This window comes from Taudactylus pleione, unplaced genomic scaffold (assembly GCF_031769625.1).
Source record: "Taudactylus pleione unplaced genomic scaffold, aTauple2 ptg000026l, whole genome shotgun sequence".
Taxonomy (NCBI): domain Eukaryota; kingdom Metazoa; phylum Chordata; class Amphibia; order Anura; family Myobatrachidae; genus Taudactylus; species Taudactylus pleione.
Window position 1 is genome coordinate 39975216 of NW_028284428.1, and position 24659 is coordinate 39999874.

General features: G+C 42.4%; 1 protein-coding gene across 1 annotated transcript; it reads right to left on the bottom strand.

The window, feature by feature from the left end:
- Positions 1–23031: 23031 nt before the first annotated feature.
- LOC148539321 (uncharacterized) lies at positions 23032–24015 on the bottom strand. Its single transcript, XM_088451567.1, has one exon. The coding sequence runs from the start codon at positions 24013–24015 to the stop codon at positions 23032–23034; it is 984 nt and encodes a 327-aa protein (XP_088307693.1).
- Positions 24016–24659: the final 644 nt, after the last annotated feature.

Sequence of the window (24659 nt, forward strand, 5' to 3'; positions counted from 1 at the left end):
AAACCTTGATGGAGATACAGATCCAAAACCAAAACACAGGGGTCGGTGCACATCCCTAATATATATATATATATATATATAAATTATATATATATATATATATGTATATATATATATATATATATACAGTATATATATATATATATATATATATATACATAATTATATTTACATATATAAAATCTCAGAGGCAGCAAGGCCCTTTCTACCCTTTGTCTCATGTCTGCATGTCCTGCACGATTGTGTTTGGTATGATTTGTAACTCTGACTGTCGATATACAAATGGTATGATGATGATATGTATGTATAGATAACATTTACACTGTTGAGCAGAATTGCTCCAATTTACTTTCTAAACCTGCCTGTGAGTCCTACATGGATTACATCAAGCCTCGAAAGACAGTTCTTGAGAAAAGGCTTCCAAGAGACAGCAGAAATGACCATTGAAATAGGCTCACGCTGATTGCTTTCTCTTCATCGCTAAGCATCCACACAGTTTGTCTCGTAGATGGTTGTCCTGGAGCCAGAGTGAGTCATTAAAACTAAAATGATACAAAGCACCCTGTTTCCATGAAATGTTTCACCCACTGAGAACCAACCTGAATACTTGCCAAAAGTGAAATAGGCAAAATGATTTGCTCATCTCGAATTCTAAGTAATTAGATCTCAAGCTGTTTTGAGTAAGGGATTTATTCCACCTTTTATTGTTCCATTGTGTGCGGTATGCAGCCTGCACTTATCGCACTAGCCAACCCTTACTGCATTGTTACACTTGCCGATGCATATTACATAATATAATGCATCTAAACTTCAATTTCCACAGTACTCTTTCATCTGCATCGGTTCAGTAAGGGAAATAACTCTTATACAGAAAAAATAAGCACCAATCACTTTGAGACATTTGTTACAAGGAAGAACGGCTATAAACATACATCTTGAATGACATGTGCTTCCTCAAAATTGCTTAATGCATAGACTGACAACGGCTTTTTATTAGAGATGAGCGGGACCGGTTCTCAGAGAATCAAGCCCACCCGAATTTGCAGATCCGAGGCGAGATCTGAGTCCGGCCCAGGTTTTCCCGTCTGACTCGCATCTCAAAACGAGGCAAAACATCATCTTCCCTAGGGGTTTTGGATCCTATAAAGGTTCCCGCGCTCGCTGCCATTTTCATTCCAGCTGTGGAAAGCGAAGATGAAGAGGAAGCTAGGGAGGGGCTGTGGTGTTGTTGTCCATAGCGTCTGTGCTGTTGCTGTGCATAGGGGCTGGGTGCTGTAGTCATAAGGACTGGCTGCTGTTGTCTATAGGGGCTGGCTGTTGTCTTTAGCAGCTGGCTATTGTCCATAGGGGCTGGCTGCTGTTGTCCATAGGGGCTGGCTGGGCTGTGTTATTGTATATAGGAGCTGTGCTGCAGACAGAAGAGGGGGGCTTCAGTGGCTCCTTTGTCACTGCAGTCCATAAAGGGATGCTGCTGTGTTGTCCAGGGGGTGCTCTGTCCATCAGTGATGCTCGTCACACCAATTGTGAAAAAAATTAAAATAAAAGTGTTTTTTATCTGTGTGTGTGCGCGTTAGCCGCACTTAGCAACAACGTAGCTGCGCCAAGCATGCTGCCTGTTTCGATAATCAAAGGGCTGCTGCCTTGTTCAGGGGTGCTCCCCCACCCCCAAGTGCAAAACAAAAGTATTTTAATATTATAAGTGGGTTTTTTTTTCTGTGTGTGCGTTAGCCACACTTATCAGCAATGTAGCTGCGCAGGGCTGCTGCCTGTGTTGTTTATCAAGGGGATGCTGCCTCGTTCAGGTGTGCTCTCCCCTCCAGTGTAAAAACACCCTAAAAAAATAATAAGTGTTTTTTTTTCTGTGTGTGTATGTGCGCGTTAGCCGCACTTAACAACATAGCTTCGCCAAGCGTGCTGCCTGTGTCGTTAATCAAGGGCCTGTTGCCTCATTCAGGGGAGCTCTCCCCCCCAGTGTAAAACCCCCCCCAAAAATTAACAAAAGTGTTTTTTTTCTGTGTGTGTGTGAGTTAGCCACAATTATCAGCAACATAGCTGCACAGGGGTGCTGCCTGTGTCATTTATCAAGGGGCTGCTGTCTCATTCAGGGGTGTTCTTCCCCAGTTTTAAAAATATATTTTTTTTTGGGTGATTGTGTGTGTTAGTGCAAGTTAGCTGCGATATAATTGCTTGGTGACACTGCTGCAAGACTGCAGTGAGTATGAAGGACAGTCACATGACATGAGAGCAGGAACCACATACCAGTCTTGTAGTTGTCAGCAGCAGTCAAGATGACAATGCAAGGCCGTCAACGTCATCTATGAAGGCCGATGCCGCAGGGCTTAAGTCAGGCCATGTAAAATCAACTTTTACCCTGATAAGGAAAAAAAAAACCTAAAGCTAAGTTAGCTTTACAGAAACAAAAAATTGGCAATATGCCATTCACTACATGAAGTGGCAAGGAAAGGAATTGGCCTTGGCCTTTATTTAGGACTGGTGGTTCTAGTTGTGATGATTTAAGCCCATCTGCTTGTAGTGGAGGTATAAAAAAAATGTAAGTTGTTAAGATGAGTAAGACACCGGAACCAACTGTGTGCTCTGAAAAGTTACAGATCCCTGAGGAGAGTCCAAGTGTGTCCGCGGTTGCCATGTCTGAGCCTAACCTTTCTAACACTGTACTTGAAGTGGATCCTCCTTCCACCATTTGTGTGCCCTTTGCAAATGTGGGGATGAGCAGCACAAGTCAATATACTGACGTAGATATCGAGGATGCTTCTGTGGAATTACACCAGGAGAATGAGGAGGATATTTATGTAGTTGGCGATAACAACAAGGGTGTTGATGATGATGATAAGTATGTTGATGCTTAGGATGTTTGTGTAAAAACCGTAAATCAGGTAACAGTTGTTGCCCATGGTGGGAAAAATCCCATTGTTGTCATGTCTGGGCAAAGGACCGAAAAATCCACTTCTCATGTTGGAATTATTTCGGACAAATCCGGACAACCTTTGCCAAGCCATTTGTAACCATTGCCAAGTAACATTGAGTATAGGTAAGGACCATAACCATCTAGGAACCTCCTCCCTGTTATGTCACTTGCAGCTCATTCATCAAATTGAAAAGGGTTTTTCAAATTCAGAAACTTTGGGTAAAAAAACGTAACAACAATCAGTCTAGTGTCACCTAGCTGCTATCTTCTCTCTGTTAGATCCAAGCGCCTGCAATCTCCACCACCAACACCTGCATCATCATCAACATCCTCAATCGTGATCGGAAGAATTCCTGCATCCAATATCATAAAAAATGACTGACTCCTATCCGTGGTTCCTCAGAAGGATCCTTGAATGCTACGCCTGTTGCTGATGCTGCTGTGAGTGGGTCTTTATCCCAGAAGGGGACCAGGAAGAAGACTACTTTTAGTTTAACCAAACAATTGACTGTCAAACAATCCTTTGCAGTGGTGAACAAGTATGACAGCAGACACCCAGTTGCATAGCGGATTACTGACGCCATAACAGCTATGCTGGTATTAGATGTGCATCCAGTATCCGCCATTAGTGCAGTGGTTTTTTTACACAGTTAAGGGATGTTGTGTGTCCCCACTACCATGTCCCTTCTAGATTCCACTTCTCTAGATTAGCAATTCCCAATATGTAAAAGGACATTAAAAAAAACCTTGTTAATGTCCTCCGAAATGCCATTGTGCCCACTGTCCACTTAACCACAGATATGTGGACAAGTGTGACATGGCAAACTAAAAATTACATGACTGTGACAGCCCACTGGGTAGGTGTAATGCCTCCAACAGTGCAAACATCAGCAGCAGCATCTAACAAATGCCAGCTCATTCAGAGGCAGGCTACTCTGTGTATCACCGGTTTCACTAAGACGCACACTGCTGAGAACCTTTTAGAAAAACTCAGGGAAATCATTGCAAAAAAGCTTACCCCACTTAGACTCTCCTCGGGATTTGTGATTTCTGACAAAGCCAGCAATATTGTTCAAGCATTACATGTGGGCAAATTCGAACACATCCCATGTTTTGCTCACACAATTAATTTGGTGGTGCAACATTTTTTTTAAAATTATAGGGGCATGTGTCGAAGATTTCAGAACCAGCAAGAACTGCTGAATTTGCCCTGCCATCAGCTGAAGCAAGAGGTAGTCACTAGGTGGAATTCTACCCTCTATATCAGTGGTTCTCAAACTCGGTCCTCAGGACCCCACACAGTACACGTTTTCCAGGTCACCCAGCAGGTACACAGGCGTATTCATTACTCACTGACATATTTTAAAAGATCCACTGGTGGAGCTAATTATTTCACTTGTGATTCTGTGAGGAGACCTGGAAAATATGCACTGTTTGGGGTCCTGAGGACCGAGTTTGAGAACCTGTGCTCTATATGCTTCAGCGGATGGAGGAGCAGCAATAGGCAGTCCAAGGCTACAATATGGCCTATGACATAAGGAGAGGATCGGGAATGCACCTTAGGCAAGCGCAGATGAGAATAATTTCTGTGTTGTGCAAGGTTCTCAAACCCTTTGAACTTTCCACATCTAAAGTTAGTTCAGACACTGCCAGCTTTAGTCAGGTCATTCCCCTAATCAGACTTTTGCAAAAGCAGCTGGAGAAACTGAAGGAGGAGCTGAAATGGAGTGATTCTGTTAAGTTTGTCGGGCTTGTAGATGAAGCCCTTCATTCTCTTCACCAGGATCCATGGGTCTTCAATCTCTTGAAATCATATCACTATATTTTGGCGACCATACTTAATCCTAGGTTTAAGTCATACCTTGTGTCTTTCTTTCCAATGGACATATATCTGAAAAGATGCAAAGAGCTGTTGGTGAAAAAATTGTCAGCTCAAGCGGGACGTGACACGGCAGCATTTCCTCCTTCAGTTTCTGCGGCTGCCAGGAAAAAACTAAATTTTCCTAAGAGACCCACTACTGGTGGTGATGCAGATCAGTCAGCAAAGCCTAATGGCATCTGGTTGGGTCTGAAAGAACTGCCTACAATGAGTTACATGAGTTACATGTCTACCGTGACTTTGGCCCTCATTCAGAGCAACTCGCTAGCGGCAGTACGCTCGTTCCGAGCGATGTTCGCACATCTGCACATGCGTATGGTTTTTAGTACGCATGCGCGAACCAGTCAGTGCGGCCGAAAATCATTTGTACACAATATAGCGAGTGCCTGCTATTTTGAGTGACAGAATGAGGCGTATGTGGATGGTAACAGGGGAAGGTGCTTGAAAACGGGGAGTGGAGATCTGATCGCAGGCGTGCTTAAAAGTCAAAACGGGCGTTTTATGGGTGTGCATAATTAATACAGCAGCGTCAATGACCACGTCACTTGGTTTTTTTTAACTCAGAACTGCTCGCAAAATAGCGGTTGAAAAAACCAACCACAAGAATAGCGAGCAGTTCATATCCTGTTCGATGTACTCGATTAATCTAATAAATAGCGGACATGACGTATGGTGCGAGCGGCCAGGGGGCGTTTTTATCAAATAAACGAGCGTATGTTTTGCTCGCTCGTTCAGACTTAGAAGTGTGAACAGACTGCAATGTGCGAACGGATCATTTGCATAGCCACCCCTTGTTTTTGAACGAACGAACGCAAATAGCGAACGGCTCTGAATGAGGGCCTTTGTCTGATACGGTCACCATTCAGAGAATGGTGGATGATTATTTTACGGATAGCATCCAAATAGGCATGTCAGACAGTCTGTTTCACTACTGGCAGGAAAAAGAGGCAATTTGGAGTCCCTTACACAAACTGGCTTTGCTTTACTTAAGTTGCCCACCCTCCAGTGTGTACTCTGAAAAAGTTTTAAGCACAGTCGGGAACCTTGTCAGTGATCAGCGTAGGAGATTATTTCCCCAAATGTGGAAAAGATCATGTTCATCAAAATGAATGACAAATTCCACGAGGAAGACCTTTACCAGCAATTAAGTAAAAAAAATACAGAAGCATTTGTAATAGTGGATTCCAGCAGGGACAAATTAATATTGTGTGAAGACAAGGATGTACACACTGATGGGGATGACGATAACGACATCTGATCTTACCTATGTTGTAAAGCCAGTTTGTGTATGGGATCATTGCCATCAATGTCCACTGCACATTGGCAGCTTGTTTTGTGGGGGGTCCAAACAAACCAATCATTTCAGCCACAAGTGGCAGACCCTGTCGCTGAAGTGATTGGTTTGTTACTGTGAATGTCCTGTACATACAATGTATATACAACATAAGGGTGGGTTGGAGGGCCAAGGACAATTCCATCTTGCACCTCTTTTCTTTGCATTATGCGCTGTTTGGGGCATTGCTGCCTGACATTTTTAATGTTATGGTTTATGAATGTCCAGAAATTGTAATTACCACAGACAGCATCTCCTGCATGCCCCTTTAAATTATTTAAAGAAAATTCTGAACCACCAAATTGATGGGGTGGGCGGAGAACTATAGGCTGCTTTCCTCTGATGTAAACAGCAAGTCTTGGTCCCATTATCCATAACAACCTCTCTGAGTATAAACTAGTAAATGTCTGTTTACAGTATGTTCTAGCAGCACTTCCACAAGCCAGGCCACCTCATTTTTTTTATTAGATCATGATGTAAAAAAATAAAAAAAAACCTTCTCCAGATCAAAGGTGTCTTTTAGGAACTGAAGAACTTGATCCTAGATTGATCTTCTCTCATACACTTTTTAAAGAATCAAACTATTAAATTAAATAAATTAAAAACTAATCAATCCTTCCATCCTCTCCCTGTCTTCAGTCCATAAACCAGTGATTTTCAACCTTTTCAACCCAAGGCACACTACACAAGATTTTAAAATTGCCAAGGTACACTATCCGGCTATGTGGTGTGCGTGACCAATAAATAAAACATAAATATTGACTCCCACATAAAAATATACACACATATTGGCCTCCACAGGAATAAAACACTCTACAGTACTAGTGCGCTGAGCTGACTGCAGCGGCACACTTGACAACCACTCGTGGCAGACTAATGTGTCATGGCACAGTGGTTGAAAAACGCTGCCATAAACAATCCAACTCCGTCGGGTCTCTGACCTAGTAAAGGAATACATTCTTGGTTTTTAAAATTCCTAGGGGTCATATAGTTTATTAAAGTGCCATCCTGTCTACCACTGCAATGCCCCTCTGTGCCATGTTCGAAGCTGAACTGTCACATGTTAGTGCCGTCCACTGCTGTCAACTTAGCTTAGTCAGCCAGCTAGCTGGATGCAAACTTTTAGCCCTTAACTAGATGAAAAAAAAATCAATATTGTGAGCTGTGAGGTGGTCAAAATTGACTGGATACTAGTGGAAATAAATGTTATTGAGGTTAATAATACTGTAGGAACAAAAACAGGCCAATTGTATGTGATTTTAGCAGTTTTTATGATTTTTTTTAGAAAAAATGTAGATCCAAAAACAAAAAATGTAAGGGCGGTTTTGGCAAAACCAATCCAGATCCAAAACCAGAGGAGATACAGATCCAAAACACGGGGGTCAGCGCACATCTCTTCTTTTAATATGTAGTTGAGAGGTGGCCAGACTTTCGTCACATGGAATTTACTTTTTGTACAGTCTGTCTATTTTGATCTATCAACTCATTTATTGGGGGCATATGTATCAAGTCCTTTTTTACTTTAATGGCCTGATTTTGATTCGCACACTATGGCGATGTCGGATGCAGAATCCCATTGCTACTGCATCTTTGTACACGGAAACTGTGCAAAAGTATGTAATTGTCGCAGCCACCGGATTTGTATTGAGACGCCCACCGAAGTTGTCGAAGCTGGATAATTGGCTGAGATAGAATCTGTTAAAATTAAAATCTGCAAGACGCCATTTTGCAAATGGTAACAAGACGCCATTTTACGAATGGCCACCCAACGCCATTTTAGCGAATCTCACACAATATCAGTACATACGGCAATGTTTTTATTTAGCGTCGTGCGATTCCCATGCAATAGAACACTATTAAAAGTCCTCATTATATAAATACATACATTTATTATTACATATAATATGAACAATCCTGCAAAGCATGTGCCACGGTGTACTCCACAAAAACGTAGATGCACAACGCTAACTAGCGTCTTTTCTTAATATCCCCGCACTGACATATTGCACACTTACATAGAAAGGTTCCTTAGCATTAAGGTTGATATTAAAGGTTTTATATGTTATCAAATCTATTGTGAAATGCAGGTATTTTGATATCTAGGGTTTAGTACATGATAAACAGACCGTGTTTGGTGTCATTCTGAACCACTTTTTATTTGCAGATTTCCGGTTCCATCAGCAAGGAAATTGCAACATGCGTCTGGGAATTATGGATCATAGAGAAATAGGCATTGAAATGTACTCTGTTCATGTAATGTAATTAGCCAGTTTAGACTTGTTCTTCGGCGGGAAAATGGACACAAAGAACTGTTGGAGGCTGAACTATTACAATACAAACTGACCTATGAACTGTATCGTAACAGAAGAACCAGGAAGAAGAACCAATGGGATTATGCCAACTTGTTCTATTGTATTGCTTATCATCTCTTTAAGAGTACATATACAGGCAGTCTGAATCTGATAGATAGTCATAATTTTCTTGCTATTGACGGAGGCTTCACCTTTGATGCCGGAAATCTGGATCCAGGGCACATGCGTATGTATTCGACTGTACCTAGTGATTGTATAATTTGTTTGCACTAATTGTATTTAGATCACAGCGTGTAACTATATGCTTTTTGGTGAATAATAACTTTTTGTGCTTTGGAACCACAATCAAAGTCTGGAAAGCAATTATTTCTTGTGCGACTTATAACGCTAAATAGTGACATTTAGGGTGTATAGATCATTAGGAATTCATACAGTCTTCACTAATCCAAGAGATTGTACACAAAGATGCACCATTGGAAGCAGATAGAACTTCTGAGTAACGGTTACTCCGAAATAGCCGTCGGAACTGAGACATGCCCTGAAGACGGTCGCAACACTCCTCTGTTTGAGTCGCCATTCCCCTATTGCCGCCAGAAATTGTCCCTGCTTGTCAATCACTTGCAAATAAATACTCATTTAGTATGATAACTGTAATCCATCGGGAGGCATCCGCTGTGTATCATGCCATTTTTTAAACTGTCATTTCTGTATTGGATATCACAGATATCTGCTGCACAATGCTAATTAGCACTGCAGGAAACACACAACAATGAAGGGTGCTGTGATTATAACAATAATAAAATGATAATCCGTCTGCTGCTCTCTGAGTGGTGACTAACCACTCTAGTGGAAAAAAACAAAAAAATCAACAATGGGAGAAAGCGCAATGGGATGTAACAATTATATATTTAATAATAAATATTGCAATAAAATGACTATAACATAAATTACAGAATAAACAGACTTGGACCATATAGGTGTCCACAATAATAGTGCATTGACTATATGGATTGTGTATTCGACAATGCTACATACATAAATAAAAACATAAATATAACTAAAATATATACTGTAAAAAAGATTTGGTATAATCAGATATCTGAATGTAGCTCCATATGTCCATGCACCTCTATCAAATGATGGAGGTGTATAAATGATCCCAGATAATTAAAAAAGGAAACGAGTGAATAGCTTGATCATTGTGCAAGCTTCACTATGTAAGTTATTGAACAGCTTAGTTATGCACAATACAAGCTGACCTGTTTGATTTGATTCCCGGTTTCACTCCAATTAAGAACAGAGGGCAGTGTCCGGAATGCCACTCTGATAATAGGTATCACCACACAGAGGGATAATATAACCTCCTATTGGTATAGTGGAACCTCTTATAATAAGGCACCGGGAAGATGTCAACCCAGGGTTACCACTGTTATGGGACGCCTGATTAGAGCCTTTCGACTGGTTCGTGCTCCGTAGTATCCGCGGCAACTGGTGATGATCACTGTATTCAGCAGTCGGAGCTCCGTGTAAGGGAAAGCCGGGAAAGATAACAAGCCAGGTGTCAGCTGGTAGGCGGCCCCTGGAAGGAAGGGAACCGTTCTTATACCTCCATGCTCTGTCAAATATGCAGCGGCAGATGGTTATAAGCCACCGTAATAGGTGGTCAAAAGGTCCGTGTGATGAATAAGAAAATAAGGTGGGCTAACGCGTTTCTCAGCCCTCGTATGTCTGAGGAAACTTGTTCCTCTCCCTCACTTCACACATTACCCTCACTCACTCATGTTCTAACACATTCCCTTCCCTCACCCTGTAATAATACATTTGACATTCCCCTCCCTCGCCTGTGTAGTAACACATTACCCTCCCTCATCTCTATAGTAACACATTCCCTTCTCACTGCTGTTGTAACACATTTTCTTCTCTCACCTCTGTAGTAGCACACTCCCTTCCCTCACTTTTCAAATAGGGGAGCCACACCAACTGCCAGTGATGTTTGGAGGCCCTTAGGATGACAGTTGGTGTTTGAATTCTAAACTGTGCTACAGCCACGATGAGTCAGTCAGGCAGGACATTGCACAGGGGTAGGAAACATTTTAGCCATTTTCACCCCCTTAGGAGTTGAATTTCCAAAAATCCCTTTTAGGGGGCACCTAAGTCATGGAAGGAATTTACTCCCCAATTTTCATGTTTCTAGGCCCAGGGATTTGGACTGGGCGTCGATGAGCCAGTCAATCAGTTTGTCAGCCAGTCAGGACATTTGTTTTTATTATATATATAGATAGAGCAAAATCCAGCAACAACGTAGCAACCTATACTGTTTTCTCCACTATGGTTGAACAATAATGTGCTAGTAGCTATTGTGTATTATGTGAGGTTTGCCAAGTAAAATAACACTATGTGAATATTAACTGAATAAAAGGTGTTCCCAACCTGGTGATTGTATGTCTTTTTATTTTTTATTCTTGGAAACATTCTGTGCAATTCATGAAATTCTTTTTCAACACCAGCGATAATAATGTGTAGTGAGTTGGATGTTCCTAAACACCAGTGATAATAATGTGCAGTGTGTTGGATGTTCCTAAACACCAGTGATAATAATGTGCAGTGTGGGATGTTCCTAAACACCAGTGATAATAATGTGCAGTGTGTTGGATGTTCCTAAACACCAGTGATAATAATGTGCAGTGTGTTGGATGTTCCTAAACACCAGTGATAATAATGTGCAGTGTGTTGGATGTTCCTAAACACCAGTGATAATAATGTGGAGTGTGTTGGATGTTCCTAAACACCAGTGATAATAATGTGCAGTGTGTTGGATGTTCATAAACACCAGTGATAATAATGTGCAGTGAGTTGGATGTTCCTAAACACCAGTGATAATAATGTGTAGTGAGTTGGATGTTCCTAAACACCAGTGATAATAATGTGCAGTGAGTTGGATGTTCCTAAACACCAGTGATAATAATGTGCAGTGTGTTGGATGTTCCTAAACACCAGAGAACTAATCAGAAGTGGTCCTAATATCCTACGCATACTGGTTGAGAAGGAGATCTAGATTAGAGATAATACTAGGAGTCCTAAAAAATATATATTCTTATGATTATAGCATTTATAAGTTTCATTTTATGCATAACATTTGAGCAACATTGCACATATTTAATATCATGCCATGTATCATAAAGAACTATTCATTTATCATACATGACTGGCAAAGAACAGTGCACTAGACGTGTACAGTATGTTGCGGGTGCCCAATAATAATTATAATGTAGTCACAAAAGAGAATTAACTTCTAATATCCATACCATAGTTTTACATTTGTAATAAATACAGAATTATCTGACTCTTAAGGGTTCGATTCAATTAATGCAAATTACTCGGGCCATAGGTAAGTAAAGCTATATGCCACACTTACGGTCCCTCCAGACTTACAGACTTAAGATAAAAAAAAAGCAGAAAAAAACAATGGTGTGGGGTCCCTTCCCAAATAGCATAACCAGATAACCAGCCCATGACCTGTGAGCCCATTCTAGTAGTAAAAAATCGGGGTAGGATCCAAGGGGATTTCCAAGAATTGCCAGCCCTGGACTGACCAGTTTGGGGCTGGAGAATGGTTTGGCAGGGGGACCCCAGTCTGTGTCCCCCTGTTGTGCCATTACCCTTTCTGTAAAACACAGAAGTCTGCACAGGTCACACTGGTCTCTGTGCAGTGCTTCAGCACACCATGCTGCTAAGGAGAGCGTCTATTCTTAACTCTATTTTGTCCCGTGTTTGCTCCATCTACGATTTTGTTTGCAGACACGATTCTTGGTAAATCCCTGTGTTGTATTACTGTCTATGGAAAGTACTTGTTGAGTTGGTTCGTTGGTGTATTTACTTTTATTTGTATGTTCAGATGTGTTTTGCAGATAGATTCGTGTCTTTTTACACCCGTGTTTGCCTTTAGTAAATCTGTGTTTGAAAGTCAGGGGAAACTCTCACGAGAATGCTAACTTGGACATATTCTAAGTAAATTTATCACCATGAGTCTGAAGTGAAATTGGACCATGTGGGGGGTGAAGTTTGGTGCTTTTTGTTTATTTACGGTATAAACCATGCTGCTCTTTTTGTATATTTTCCTATTTCATTTTATTTGTAAATCCTACACAGATTTATTTTGTGCAGCTGCAGAAATTACCATATATAATTACTGATTTTTTTTTTTAGCACCATGGGTTTGTGTTTTAACTGTTTCCGTTATTAATTTTTGGTAGATATAACTTACCATGATCACATATATTTTTATGAAACTTAATAGCAAAATGTTTCTTTCCATCCCAAGTCTTTTGAGTCATAATGATAGTCTTTAAAATACAGTACTTCCATATTCAGCAACTTTTAAAAAAAAAACATGGGCAGTCTAGAAACAGTATGAGGAAATTTATTAGCCTAGGGCAAATGGGACAGCAATTTCCCTAATATACTCTTTAAAAACCAGTCGCGGATCTTACCAATGGGTTGCAGGGATGCAGCCCTCCCCCCCTGTAAAATCCGACACCTGCAGGACTGCCTAGCAGTGGCAATAACTTCCCATTGGAAGTGCTCCAGGCTAATCACTTGATGGACAAGCAGTCACAGGGGTAGGTGTTTTCTCTCCCTGGGGCTGCCAGTCTGGACTGCAATAGCAGATAACACCACTCCCCTGCTATCATGACAGCCTTGACGGCTTTTGATGCAGTCCTAAGAAGTTGTACCGTCCCGGCAGCAGCAAGAGAGAAGACCTGCCTCCACACTCTGGACGCCTAGGAGGTAAGAGAGGGATAGACAGGGAGATTTAGTACCTCCAATCTTTGGCCCCAATGAAAGACTTGCCTGCCGTACATTCCGCTGTAACAGATCACAGGGGGTGCATTTACTAAGAAGAATCGAGAATGGTCGAGTTTAGTTTTTTTCTATATCGATTTGCATCGCCGCATCTCGGGTGATTTTCCCGTTTTTCATCTCGCAAATTTACTAAGAAGTGAGTTTAGCTGAAAGTGAGTTGGCCGAGGGTGAAGCAGATTGAGATATCTCCCCCGAGTTGCAAGTGAATATGAGATTACTCACCCGAGATTGCAGAGTTTTCTCTCTGGAAATCTCTCCCGAGCTAGCAGCCGGCACAATATCAGTGAGATATGTGCTGGCTGCTTGTGTGTTAAGACCTTTAAAAAACAGGTTAAATGTTATAAAAAAAGACATAGGGTCATTTAAGGGCTAAGAAGGGCCTAAGAAGGGCCCCCCCAAAATCCCAGGTTTTATTTATAGGGGGACCCAAACACAATTTTTTCCCCTTATAATTAAAACCAAGACTGGCCCTGCAGCATGGTGCTGGTACCTAAATTACGGTGGAACCCTACTCATTTTGTTCCACGTAATTTTAGATACAAGAACTGGCTGGCAAGTCCGAGGCTGGTTAGGCTTTTGGGGCGGGACCCTATGTACAGTAATTATTTTTTTTAAATATACCCTATTTAAACTATTTATAGGCAGAAACATACACAAATCACAATGATTTGTGTCTGTTTCAGCCAAACTCGCAGCTCCGGAGGTGACAGTTTTAAACTTCAATTTGGCAGAGAGTTTGCAGGTATCTCACCCAAGATTGTCATCTCGATTCTTAGTAAATTTGCGAGCTGTATCTTTTAGGTGAAAAGTACTTCCGAGTTTGCCCGATGGTGATAAGATTCAAGTTTGCTATCTCATTTGAGTTTTACGAGAGAAATCTCAACTCACCCGACTTTGCCTTTAGTCAATTTGCGAGTTGAAAATCATGCCTAAACTCTCCTGAGATTGGCATCTCGAACCAAACTCGATTCTTAGTACATTTACCCCGAGGACTCTCCACAATATTGGACATAAAAGAGCTATAAACATTACGTCAATCATTTATGAAGTGTTGCAATTTCTCACACACGTAAATGGATACAAAGTGTTACCAACTTTTTTATATATGCATGTTTTTAATCTTTACATAAAGTGCTTCTACAATCACATAAAATCACCAGCATAACACATCCAGTTTTATCAAACTATCACTCTTAGACATTTTAGTTATTTACATTTTAATGACTTTTCAGTAGTGCTCGTATACTGTTTTCAATCCTAAGAAGCTGTCCGATTTGCTAATTTGTGTGCACACATGAGATTGCGATCCTGCGCATGCGCACAATTATCCCCCCCCCCCTTCAGAAACAGCTAAGGAGCCATGGCTGCTAATAACTATGCTGCAGTTTTGAGATATTGAAGGGATAGGTTGGGGAACACCGACATTTATGCTTCCAAGTCTTTGCGAAGGACCTTTCTCCCCAATATGGATCTGATTAATTTCCTTCATATGCATGACTAGTTAGTTCCTGTGGATTTGCAAGATAAGCTGCTTTCTTTGATCCACAAGAAATCTCTGGCATTTATTACATCATAAGGTGCACCTTAATGCCCATAAATCCTGTCATGCAGCAGATGTAGGACTGTTGCACAGCCTGTGGGACTAGTTTCTTGTTTGCAATTTATGACTACAAATTAAAATATATGCAGAGGCTCATTTGTTAAACTATATTGCATTCACCCCTGAGTGGGCAGTGTTGAGGACTCTCCCCAGATGCACCAAGGGGCAGTAAGACATTGTTGCTGGCTATTAGTGCTGCTACCAAGGAGACCATCCACCAAAATTGGACACACCCTTCATCCCCAGCTTTGGTTTATTTAAGGAAAAATTATTTTAATTTATTTGTTCTGTATGGGATGGATTGATGCCTTATTTCAAAAGGATAAAGAAGCTGAATCATTCTTTGTTTGTTTAGCTTTGAAAAGTAAGTATGAAAGTGTTTGCTATATGGAGACTGATGATAAGATTTGCTGCATGTTTGTTTTTAGTGACGTATTCTGGGTGATTTCTCATGTCAAGTCTTGTAGGTTGCGAAAGGCAATTGCTAAACAGAAAAACAGAAATTTAGTCAAACACAAAATGACCTAAGGTCAATACATTGCCAGTGTTACGTCAAAATGTATCAGGACTCGTGCAATGCTCTATCAGTCCGGATGACTGATGCATTGTTGTAATCGCAAAAGAAAACTTATGTTGCTCTTCAGTCACCTTGGATTTTTTTTAATCATACTTGCTACATTTGAAACATTTTTTTCAGGGAGACTGTGCAAGTAAAACCTGTGCGCTACCGAAGGGGATTTGCCCTGCTGCTACCAAGATCATGTTCAGGTAACCCTGACCCTTATCTACTGCACCACCAGGTGTAACCTATGGTACTGATGGAGGCTGTTTAGTTCAGTAGAGATAGATGGAATATTATTTTTATTTTACTATAAAAGTTACCAAACCAGTGATAACAAACAACATTGCAGTGAAGATACTGCCACACTGGTTTTTAAATAATGTATAAATAATAAACATATAAATAGAGCAAAGCAACAACAAAAAAACTCTACATTGCAACGATAAGCATTTAATTACATTGATAGTGCTGATAGATAAAAACCTTTCTATCCAACTTTAACAAATACATTTTAGACTTCTGATGAATTCCAAAGTTGAGAGACTGTTCCAAGATTCCAAAATTACAGCTTGTTCTGAGGTCCCAGAGATTACAGGATGTGTTGTAGTCCCAGAGTTGACTTTTAGTTCAGAGGTCCCAGAGTTCACAACATGTTCGGAGGACCCTGAATTAGCAGCCTGTTCTGAAGTACCTGAGATGACTGGCTGTTACAAGGTCCCTGAGATTAAAGCCTGTTCTGATGTCCCTGAGATGACAGTCTACTACTTAATTTCTGTTCATTTGCTCAAGACAATTATTAAGCCTGAAGATATCTAAGCCCTGGGAGTAGTCACACCTAGGCCACTTATATTTGCTGCCCAAAGTGATCCTGTTTTTGTTCTCAGGTGCTACTTTTGGGTGTTTTCATTTGATGAATCTGTTAGACAGCTGGATGTCATCTTGTTTAGAGGGGCATTCTGTCAGGATCCTGTCTTCCTCTCCAGCATTCACCTGCTTGTACAGTACAACATGTCTAGATGCTACTTCAAGTCCTTTGCATCTGCTTGTGTAAGGATTCAGTATACTCTCGCTAAGTGGTATTCTCACTGCCAGATCATTCTGTTAAGGCTTCCCAGAGAGAGGTTCTTGCTGGTTCTACTGTGATTCTGGATCTAGTCTGTCTGTGTAATCATGATGGATTTTATGGTTTTGCTCCTAGCTTCTTGGACAATGCCTTGACAAGGATTTAGAGATATCTTCCTTAACAGAGGTCCCAGGCACTACCTTGCCAAAGGTCTCAGAGATTACTGCTGTGCTCAGTATTTCAGTCACTTCCTTGCTTAATGTTTTAGAGAACTCTCCTGCCCGAAGTTTCAGTCACTGCCCTGCCAGATGTCCAGTCGCTGCCTTGTATGATGTCTCATGAATAACTGCCATGCCTAAGGTTTAATCACTGCCTTGCCTGAGGTCTCAGAATGGACTGCCTAACCACGGTCCCAGCCTCTTCTTTGCCTCTTCTTTATCTTGCCATAGGGTCTAGTTACCAGAGTTGACAACTTTTCACAACTGCCATAATTGACAATCTGCTCTGAGGTTCTAGAGTTTACAACATGTTCCAAGTTCCCTGAGTTAACAAACTTTTTCTAGGTTCCTGAGTATCCAGTCCTGGCTGCACAAGTAATCTTCTGTTTGCTCTCAGATCCTCCTTTCTTTTTATTTATTTATTACCTGCTATTTATATAACACACACATATTCGCAGTGCCTTACAGAGAATATTTGGCCATTCACATCAGTCCCTGCTCCAAACAAGGCCATAGTGGGAGCTGAACACACGACTTCAGTGCTGTGAGGCAATAATACTAACCATTACACCATCTGTGCTGCCCAGATGAATCTGTATTGTATCTGTACATTGCATTGTCGAAGGTAAAATACTGACAGCATCCCATGTTCGTTTTGTAGCATTCACCTGGGTGTGCATTATAGCAGGTCTGTAGTTAATGCTTCTTCAACAAAATTGCACCTGGTTTTGTAATCAATGACTCTGTATAATTTGGCTAAGCTCATTGGTCATTTATACTGAGCAAATGCTGGGAAGAAGTTAAGAACAACAAGTAAAGATGACATCTATGTGCTTGAGAAAAGCTACCATTTTCATGTACTTTAGCATACCTTCTTCTGGTAAACAAAGCAAATATACAGTATTGATCTACATCTAAATCTCACTCGTATATTCTTTGTACAGGACAATTTCCTGAGCGATAACTGATGATAATGATTAATGAATACATCTGTGTATTGGAGAACAGTGTTATCATCTTGCAGTCTGCATTCTGACAGTTCGAGGTGCACACTGTGGTTCTGTGAGGTTAGTCTATCTTACCAAGAATCTGAGAGGTCTACCAAAATATGTAAGCCTCCAGGGAAAGTAAGCAAATATAATTTTTAATATTATTATTCACAATTATTCTTCAGGCCCTCTTTACAATTGCTGATAAGGTTTGAGAGAGTGCTCAGTACTATAGAGGTTTTTTTAAAGCATGACATGTCTCTCAAGTTACTTGAGAGTTAATGTCTCTCATACTTACTGTGTTGCAAATACACCAAAATGGGAATAAAGTCAAATTAATTCCAGATTAGGATTTTAGTGTAGGCAGGGGAGACATGACAGGGGTCAAGCTACACTACCAGCTAAAAAAGTGTGATATTGCAACTCTCCTCCTAGATGGATGCAGCCATGTTTGTCTCTGCAAATGATTCCCCTAATTCTGTTTGCAGCTTTAAATTAAAGACACCTTCACGGACAATGCCTGAATTATCTGCTGCTAACAGCTTTACCATTACTTGCTCTGTTATATTTATTATATTAATGTGTTTTAGTTAATAAAATTTATATGGCCATAACATTTAAATGTCATGTATGTTGGAAGGAGTCTAAAGGTGCATACAAACGGGTCGATTTTTTTGACGACTGAACGATAAACGACGTCGTAATCGTTCAGTCGTTCAAAAAAATAGTTTAGTTCAGGGCCAAAATGATGAGCGGCAACTACCAATGCACGCTCCCATTTGTAGTTGGTAGTTGCCGTTCATCGCCCGAACCTCCTGTCCAACCTGACGATAAGGCGTTCATACATATATTGTGATAAAAACATAATAACCTCTTATGCTAAGCTTAACTTCTAAATGAAATAACCACACAGACAACGATAGCTTTGATCGAATTAGAATTGGTTTATTTACTAAATTGCAAATTTAATTAAAGAGGGTGGCAAAAGAAGGCGCGCTACCACTACCTAGCTCTAGCCCAAATAAATCTTAACACAAAAATTGGGGGATGACTAAAACGCCCCTACCTCTCAAAAATGCGTAACCTGCGCTGTGCAAGTCTCACCGCCCCTTACTTTGGCACAGTCCGGACACTTCCGCAAAGAATAGTGCCTGATTGTCCAACCCACATAGGTAGGACCCACGCCGTCCTTCAAAAGGGCAAGTGCCTCACAACGACCGCTTACGTCCATGTGGCCGCTGGTTAGTAGCGCCTTCCCGTCCACTGATCTAAGAAATTTTAGTAAAGACAAACAACACAAAGACAAACACATGGTTTTGGGCAGGGAGGGTGGGGCTTCCAACTGAAAAAAAGGCAGAACCTTATTCAAATTCCGCCTTAAATAGTACAGCCTAAAAGCACCCGCCCACATCAACCTTAATTGGCTGACCCTAAATGATAACAAAATGCCTCACAAACTAGAATCTGCCTAGCAACAGCTTCTCTAGGCTACCCATCACAAAAAATTTAGAACTCTTAAATAGTCTCCAGCTTAGCCAGCCCTCGTCTAGTCTAAGGCGTTCATACATATATTGTGATAAAAACATAATAACCTCTTATGCTAAGCTTAACTTCTAAATGAAATAACCACACAGACAACGATAGCTTAGATTGAATTAGAATTGGTTTATTTACTAAACTGCAAATTTAATTAAAGAGGGTGGCAAAAGAAGGCGCTACCACTACCTAGCTCTAGCCCAGATAAATCTTAATACAAAAATTGGAGGACGACTAAAACAACCCCACCTCTCAAAAATGCGTAACCTGCGTTGTGCAAGTCTCACCGCCCCTTACTTTGGCACAGTCCGGACACTTCCGCAAAGAATAGTGCCCGATTGTCCAACCCACATAGGTAGGACCCACTCGCCGTCCTTCAAAAGGGCAAGTGCCTCACAACGACCGCTTATGCCACATGTGGCCACTGGTTAGTAGCACCTTCCTGCCACGCCAGGTTCCATGAACCGCAGCCTTCCACCCAACAACAAAATAGCTAATCAAAAACAGAAAAAATACCTAAAATACTGTGCATTCTCAAGAACCAAAAGAGGGTGCCTGATTACAACACCCCCGGCAGCCAACACAAACTTAGCTACTGCAATATTTACCTTCTTCCTGGCTTTGTCCAAAGCAACTACATCTACAGACCCTCTCCAATTAAAACGAGGTACAATTTCCGACCACACTAAACGTACCCCCGGCCAATGGGACAACACCCTATCCAAATCCTCTTTGACTCTTAGTATCACCTCGATGCCTTTGATATGACCTACATCATTACCTCCTAAATGTATAATCAACCAATCAGGATGGCCCCATTGCCTCTCATGCCTAAAAACCAGACCCAAAAGGGAATCCCAATGCAATCCTCGGACTCCTAACCATCTAACTGTGCGGCCGCCCATTAGCATAACCGCTCTTTTGGCTAGAGGGTGTCTTTCAGCCCAAAACATATAGGAGTGGCCCACCAGCCATACTTGCTCCGTAGAGCCCGTGGATGCTGAAAAAGAAGACACCTAACCGTTTGATAATGTACTGTGAACCCAAAACCAATGTAAATGAAAAACACATGCGACATACAATGTTAGTACATAAACCCAGGCGAAGGAGAAAACTTAAAAAACCTCCCGTGGACCACTTGTATAGCCAATTATAATTAAGGCCCCCGCGGAGGAAAAATTTAAAAAATCCCTTCACACCCCTAGTTTTTGAAAGCTAATCTTTCAAAAACTGACAGGTAAGCAGCGTTTCTGTGTTGGCGCAACAGGCGCAACATCACAACTTATCGCAACGAACATAACTTTGAAAAGCAGCTGATTTTCACCTCCCCATTTGTTGAATAGCAGCAGCTGGCATTCCTTCAGCCGCAGCGCACGTAGCAGTGCTGATGCGAAATGAGTGAGTACCATACTCCTCACTCTTCAAGCCTAAAGCAAGTAAACATTGCCTAAAAACCGCCGCAAACTGAAATTTCATAAGAGGGGAAGAATCTACATGAACTAAAAATTGGAAACCCCCCGCCAGCTTTGCTTGACTGCAAAGGCCCGCGAGGCGCAAAGGGCAGATGTCAGGTATGTCATGGGATTTAAGGGAAACCCACTTCCCGCGGCCAGTCTGATCCGTTTTAGAACGGGGAATTTTACACAAGACTGACTCCTTTTTAATCAGCACGTTTCGGGACAGCAATCCGGTGACCTCCGAATGTTTATTAACCGCCACCAGCTCGCTGACCCGAAAGGCACAGAAAAAAGCAAATAAAAAAGCACACTCGAAAAGCAAGGCTTCAAAATCAATCGCAGCCACCGATGGCAATATTGACATAAGGTCCCGAAGCAAGCTCAAATCAATGGGCCTGCGGTCATCCGCAGAGGCAGGTCTATCTCTGGCCCAACCTTTAAGAGCCCTAGATAGCACAAATGTCTTGGTGGGATCAGGTATCTGGTAAATCTTCGAGTAAAAGGAAATACCTGCTAACGCAGCAGCCAAGGCTGCCCTAGATCTACCCCTTTCGTAGTGACCCCAAACAAACGCTAACAAGCAATCCTCCTGTGACTTACCCGCATCCCCATACTTAACCCTGTAAGCCTCCCAGTCCTGCCACGCAGATGTGTATGCCCGTAATGTAGATGGTGCCAAGGACTTACGCGCCAGCCCAGCTATGCCTGCTCGATAATCTGCCAGACATAAGGAGGACATGTTAAGCCAATAGGGGCAGTCCCAGGCACCAAAACGCGAAACCTAGAAAATTGGAAACGTGACAAAGCATCCGCTATGTCATTTTCAACGCCTGGTACGTGTTCTGCTGAAAAATTTATGTTAAACTGCAAACACCTCAGCATCAAATGCCTCAGAAGCCTCAAAGCCTCAGGGGAAGATGAGCGCTGATTGTTTACAGCATGTACTACCCCCAGATTGTCACATCGAAATACCACGCTCTGATTCGCCAATCTGGTGGCCCAAAGCTCCACAGCCACAATTATTGGAAATAACTCTAGTAACAATAGATTGGCCATGAAACCTTGTGCGACCCATGTCAGCGGCCAACGCGCCACGCACCATTCCCCTTGAAAAAATGCTCCGAAATCCGTAGAACCAGCCGCATCGGTAAATAATTGCAGAGTGGTATTAAAAACCGTACTAGAAGGCCATATGAGTTCCAGGTTAAAATTTGACAAAAAGGAAAACCACACTCGAAGATCATCCTTGATTTCCCTAGAGAGGCGGATGGTATGATGCGGCTTCAGCACACCCGCCGTTGATTTCTCAAGCTTACGGCAAAAAATCCGCCCCATAGGAATAATTCGGCAAGCAAAATTAAAAGAGCCTAAAAGGGACTGCACCTGCTTCAACCAGAGCCTTTCTAGCTGCAAACATTCCTCTATTTGCTCCAAAAGCTTCTGGACCTTATCTGCCGGGAGGCGGCAGCATCCCGCCCTGGTATCGACTTCGATACCCAAATTGGACAAACAAAAAGTGGGGCCCTCTGTCTTTTCCTGAGCAACTGGAAACCCCAAAACATGAAACAACGAGCTGGCTGAAAGCAAAACTTCCTGACAAATATTGCTATTTCCAGGACCTATAAAAAGAAAATCGTCTAAATAATGGGCAACACCATATTGACCTGTGCCCGCGACAATGTATCAGTGAAGGAAAGTGCTGAATTTCTCAAAATAGGCACAAGAAACAGAACACCCCATGGGCAGACACTTATCCACGTAGAACTTACCCTCCAACTTAAAACCCATATAACACATGGAATCGGGGTGTAGTGGCAGTAGCCGAAAAGCCGACTCGATATGTAACTTTGCCACTAACGCCCCAGGGCCAAAACTGCGAATCAAACACAGTGCATCGTCAAACAACTGATACCACACCCTGCAAAGCTCCTCGGGAATGACGTCGTTGACAGAGCCCCCGCGTGGGTGAGACAGATGTTGGATTAAACGGAATTTGCCGGGTACTTTCTTGGGCACCACCCCCAGGGGGGAAATGCACAAACCCGGCAGGGGTTCCGCATCAAAAGGACCGCACATACGTCCTAATTGAACCTCCGTATCCACTTTCTGCTGCACCACCAGCAGTAACTCCCTCGCTGACCTGAGATTTCTGCGAGCAACTACTTGGAAAGAAACGGAAATGAGTAAACGAAAACCTAAATTAAAACCATCAAACAAAAACTTAGTATCATCCCGCAAAGGATAATGCGCCAACCACTTACTAAGTTCTTCTAAAACAATGGGTGTTGGCGCCCTATTTATTGGCCCCAGCGCTCTCCCGCTGCTCCGAATGGGATGCACCACCCCCGCCCTTGCAGTCCTTGGCTGGGTGTCCTCCCCCACAATTGCGACAGGAGTGGCGAAAACGACAATTCGTCCCTCTAGTACATTTCCCATCATTGAAGGCAAAACATTTACCTTTTGCCATGTACCCTGAGCTGCCCTTCCCTACTACACTCTGCTTCTTATACTGACTCTCTGATGGGTTTTTATTATGCTGAGTTACCTCTAGCCACGCCTCCACGTCTTTTACCCCCAAAGGCATGACCAAATTTCCTTCCTGCTTACGACGGAATTTTTCGTCGTAATCTCTCCAAACATAACCCCGAGAAGCCAAGAACATATCGTGAACGAGGTAAATGTATTTAAGCATGTTCATGTGCTCCCCATGCCTAGTTTCAAGGTAACAAGCAGCAAACACTAAAACACCCCTCATCCAATGATGAATACTATGAAAAGCATTCTCCCCAATGCCACCTGTCTTCTTGGCCTTCTCAAAATCCTGCCTCATGTCATCCGTGAGAGTAAACATATCAATATATTTCCCCTTTCTTATCTTTTCCCGGATTATCTTCCTTAAACCCCTCATAATAGCCGTATTGACGCAATGCACCATATCAGAATATGGTGGCACTTCAGCAGGCGCAGCTGTTTTTTCAGGGCCCTTGCTCTTTGCCGCTTTCTTGACTATGCGGTGCGCAATCAACTTTGCTAATTTCCGCGGGCGTTTAGGGGACCCCGATGACTCGCTGCCAGTAGATGAATCAGACGAATAACTGTCATTGGAAATCTGTGCAGATGTATGCTCACCTGTTCCTGAAGGGCCTGGAAGCTCCGAATCCTCCGATATCATTCCTGCCGTCCCTGTAGTATTGCTCCCTGATGCCGCAACTTCGTCCCGAGACACGTTCCACCGCGTCTGATACCGCAGCAGCTGCTGAACCACTAGGGAGAACATCAGGTGTGGCAAAAGACATGTTAACATCCACGGAGGACACTGACTCAACAACTGGTGTTGGGGGAGGGGGAGGGGGGGTCTGAGGGATGGGAGGCACCTGCAATGCAGTAACCGGAACAGTTGGACTCAATATGGAAACGGGGCTAAAATAAGGAGCGGAAACTACTGGTGATTGAGGAATACTCTGCTGCAGAGTGCTTGGCGGGGGGTATGCTGGCAACCAGGATCCAGGTGAAGCGTAAGCAGGGTGTCAGGAGCCATATGGGCTAAGTGGCTGTTGTGACCCAAAAAGACTCGGCTGACCATAGGGAAGCTGGCTAAAAGTAGGGGCGGAGGGGGTGTAGGAGGGGTAAGAAACTGTCATGGTGGGGAAAATGGAATGCTGGGGAAAAACAAGATGCGTGCCTAATGACCATGTGGTTTGCACGACCTGTGGAGAGGAAACCACCGAAGGTAATTGAGAACTGATTGCATGTGACCCTGACATCTGGAAAAACGGCTGCCGGGCCGTACTGACAGCAGGCATGGCCTGAAAAAGAGGGGCATTAACGGGCAAAGTATTAACGGCATAACCCGCAAAAAGTATTATGCGAGTTTAAAATAGTGGGCTGATGGTGTAAACTATAACCTGCTAACCATGAGCT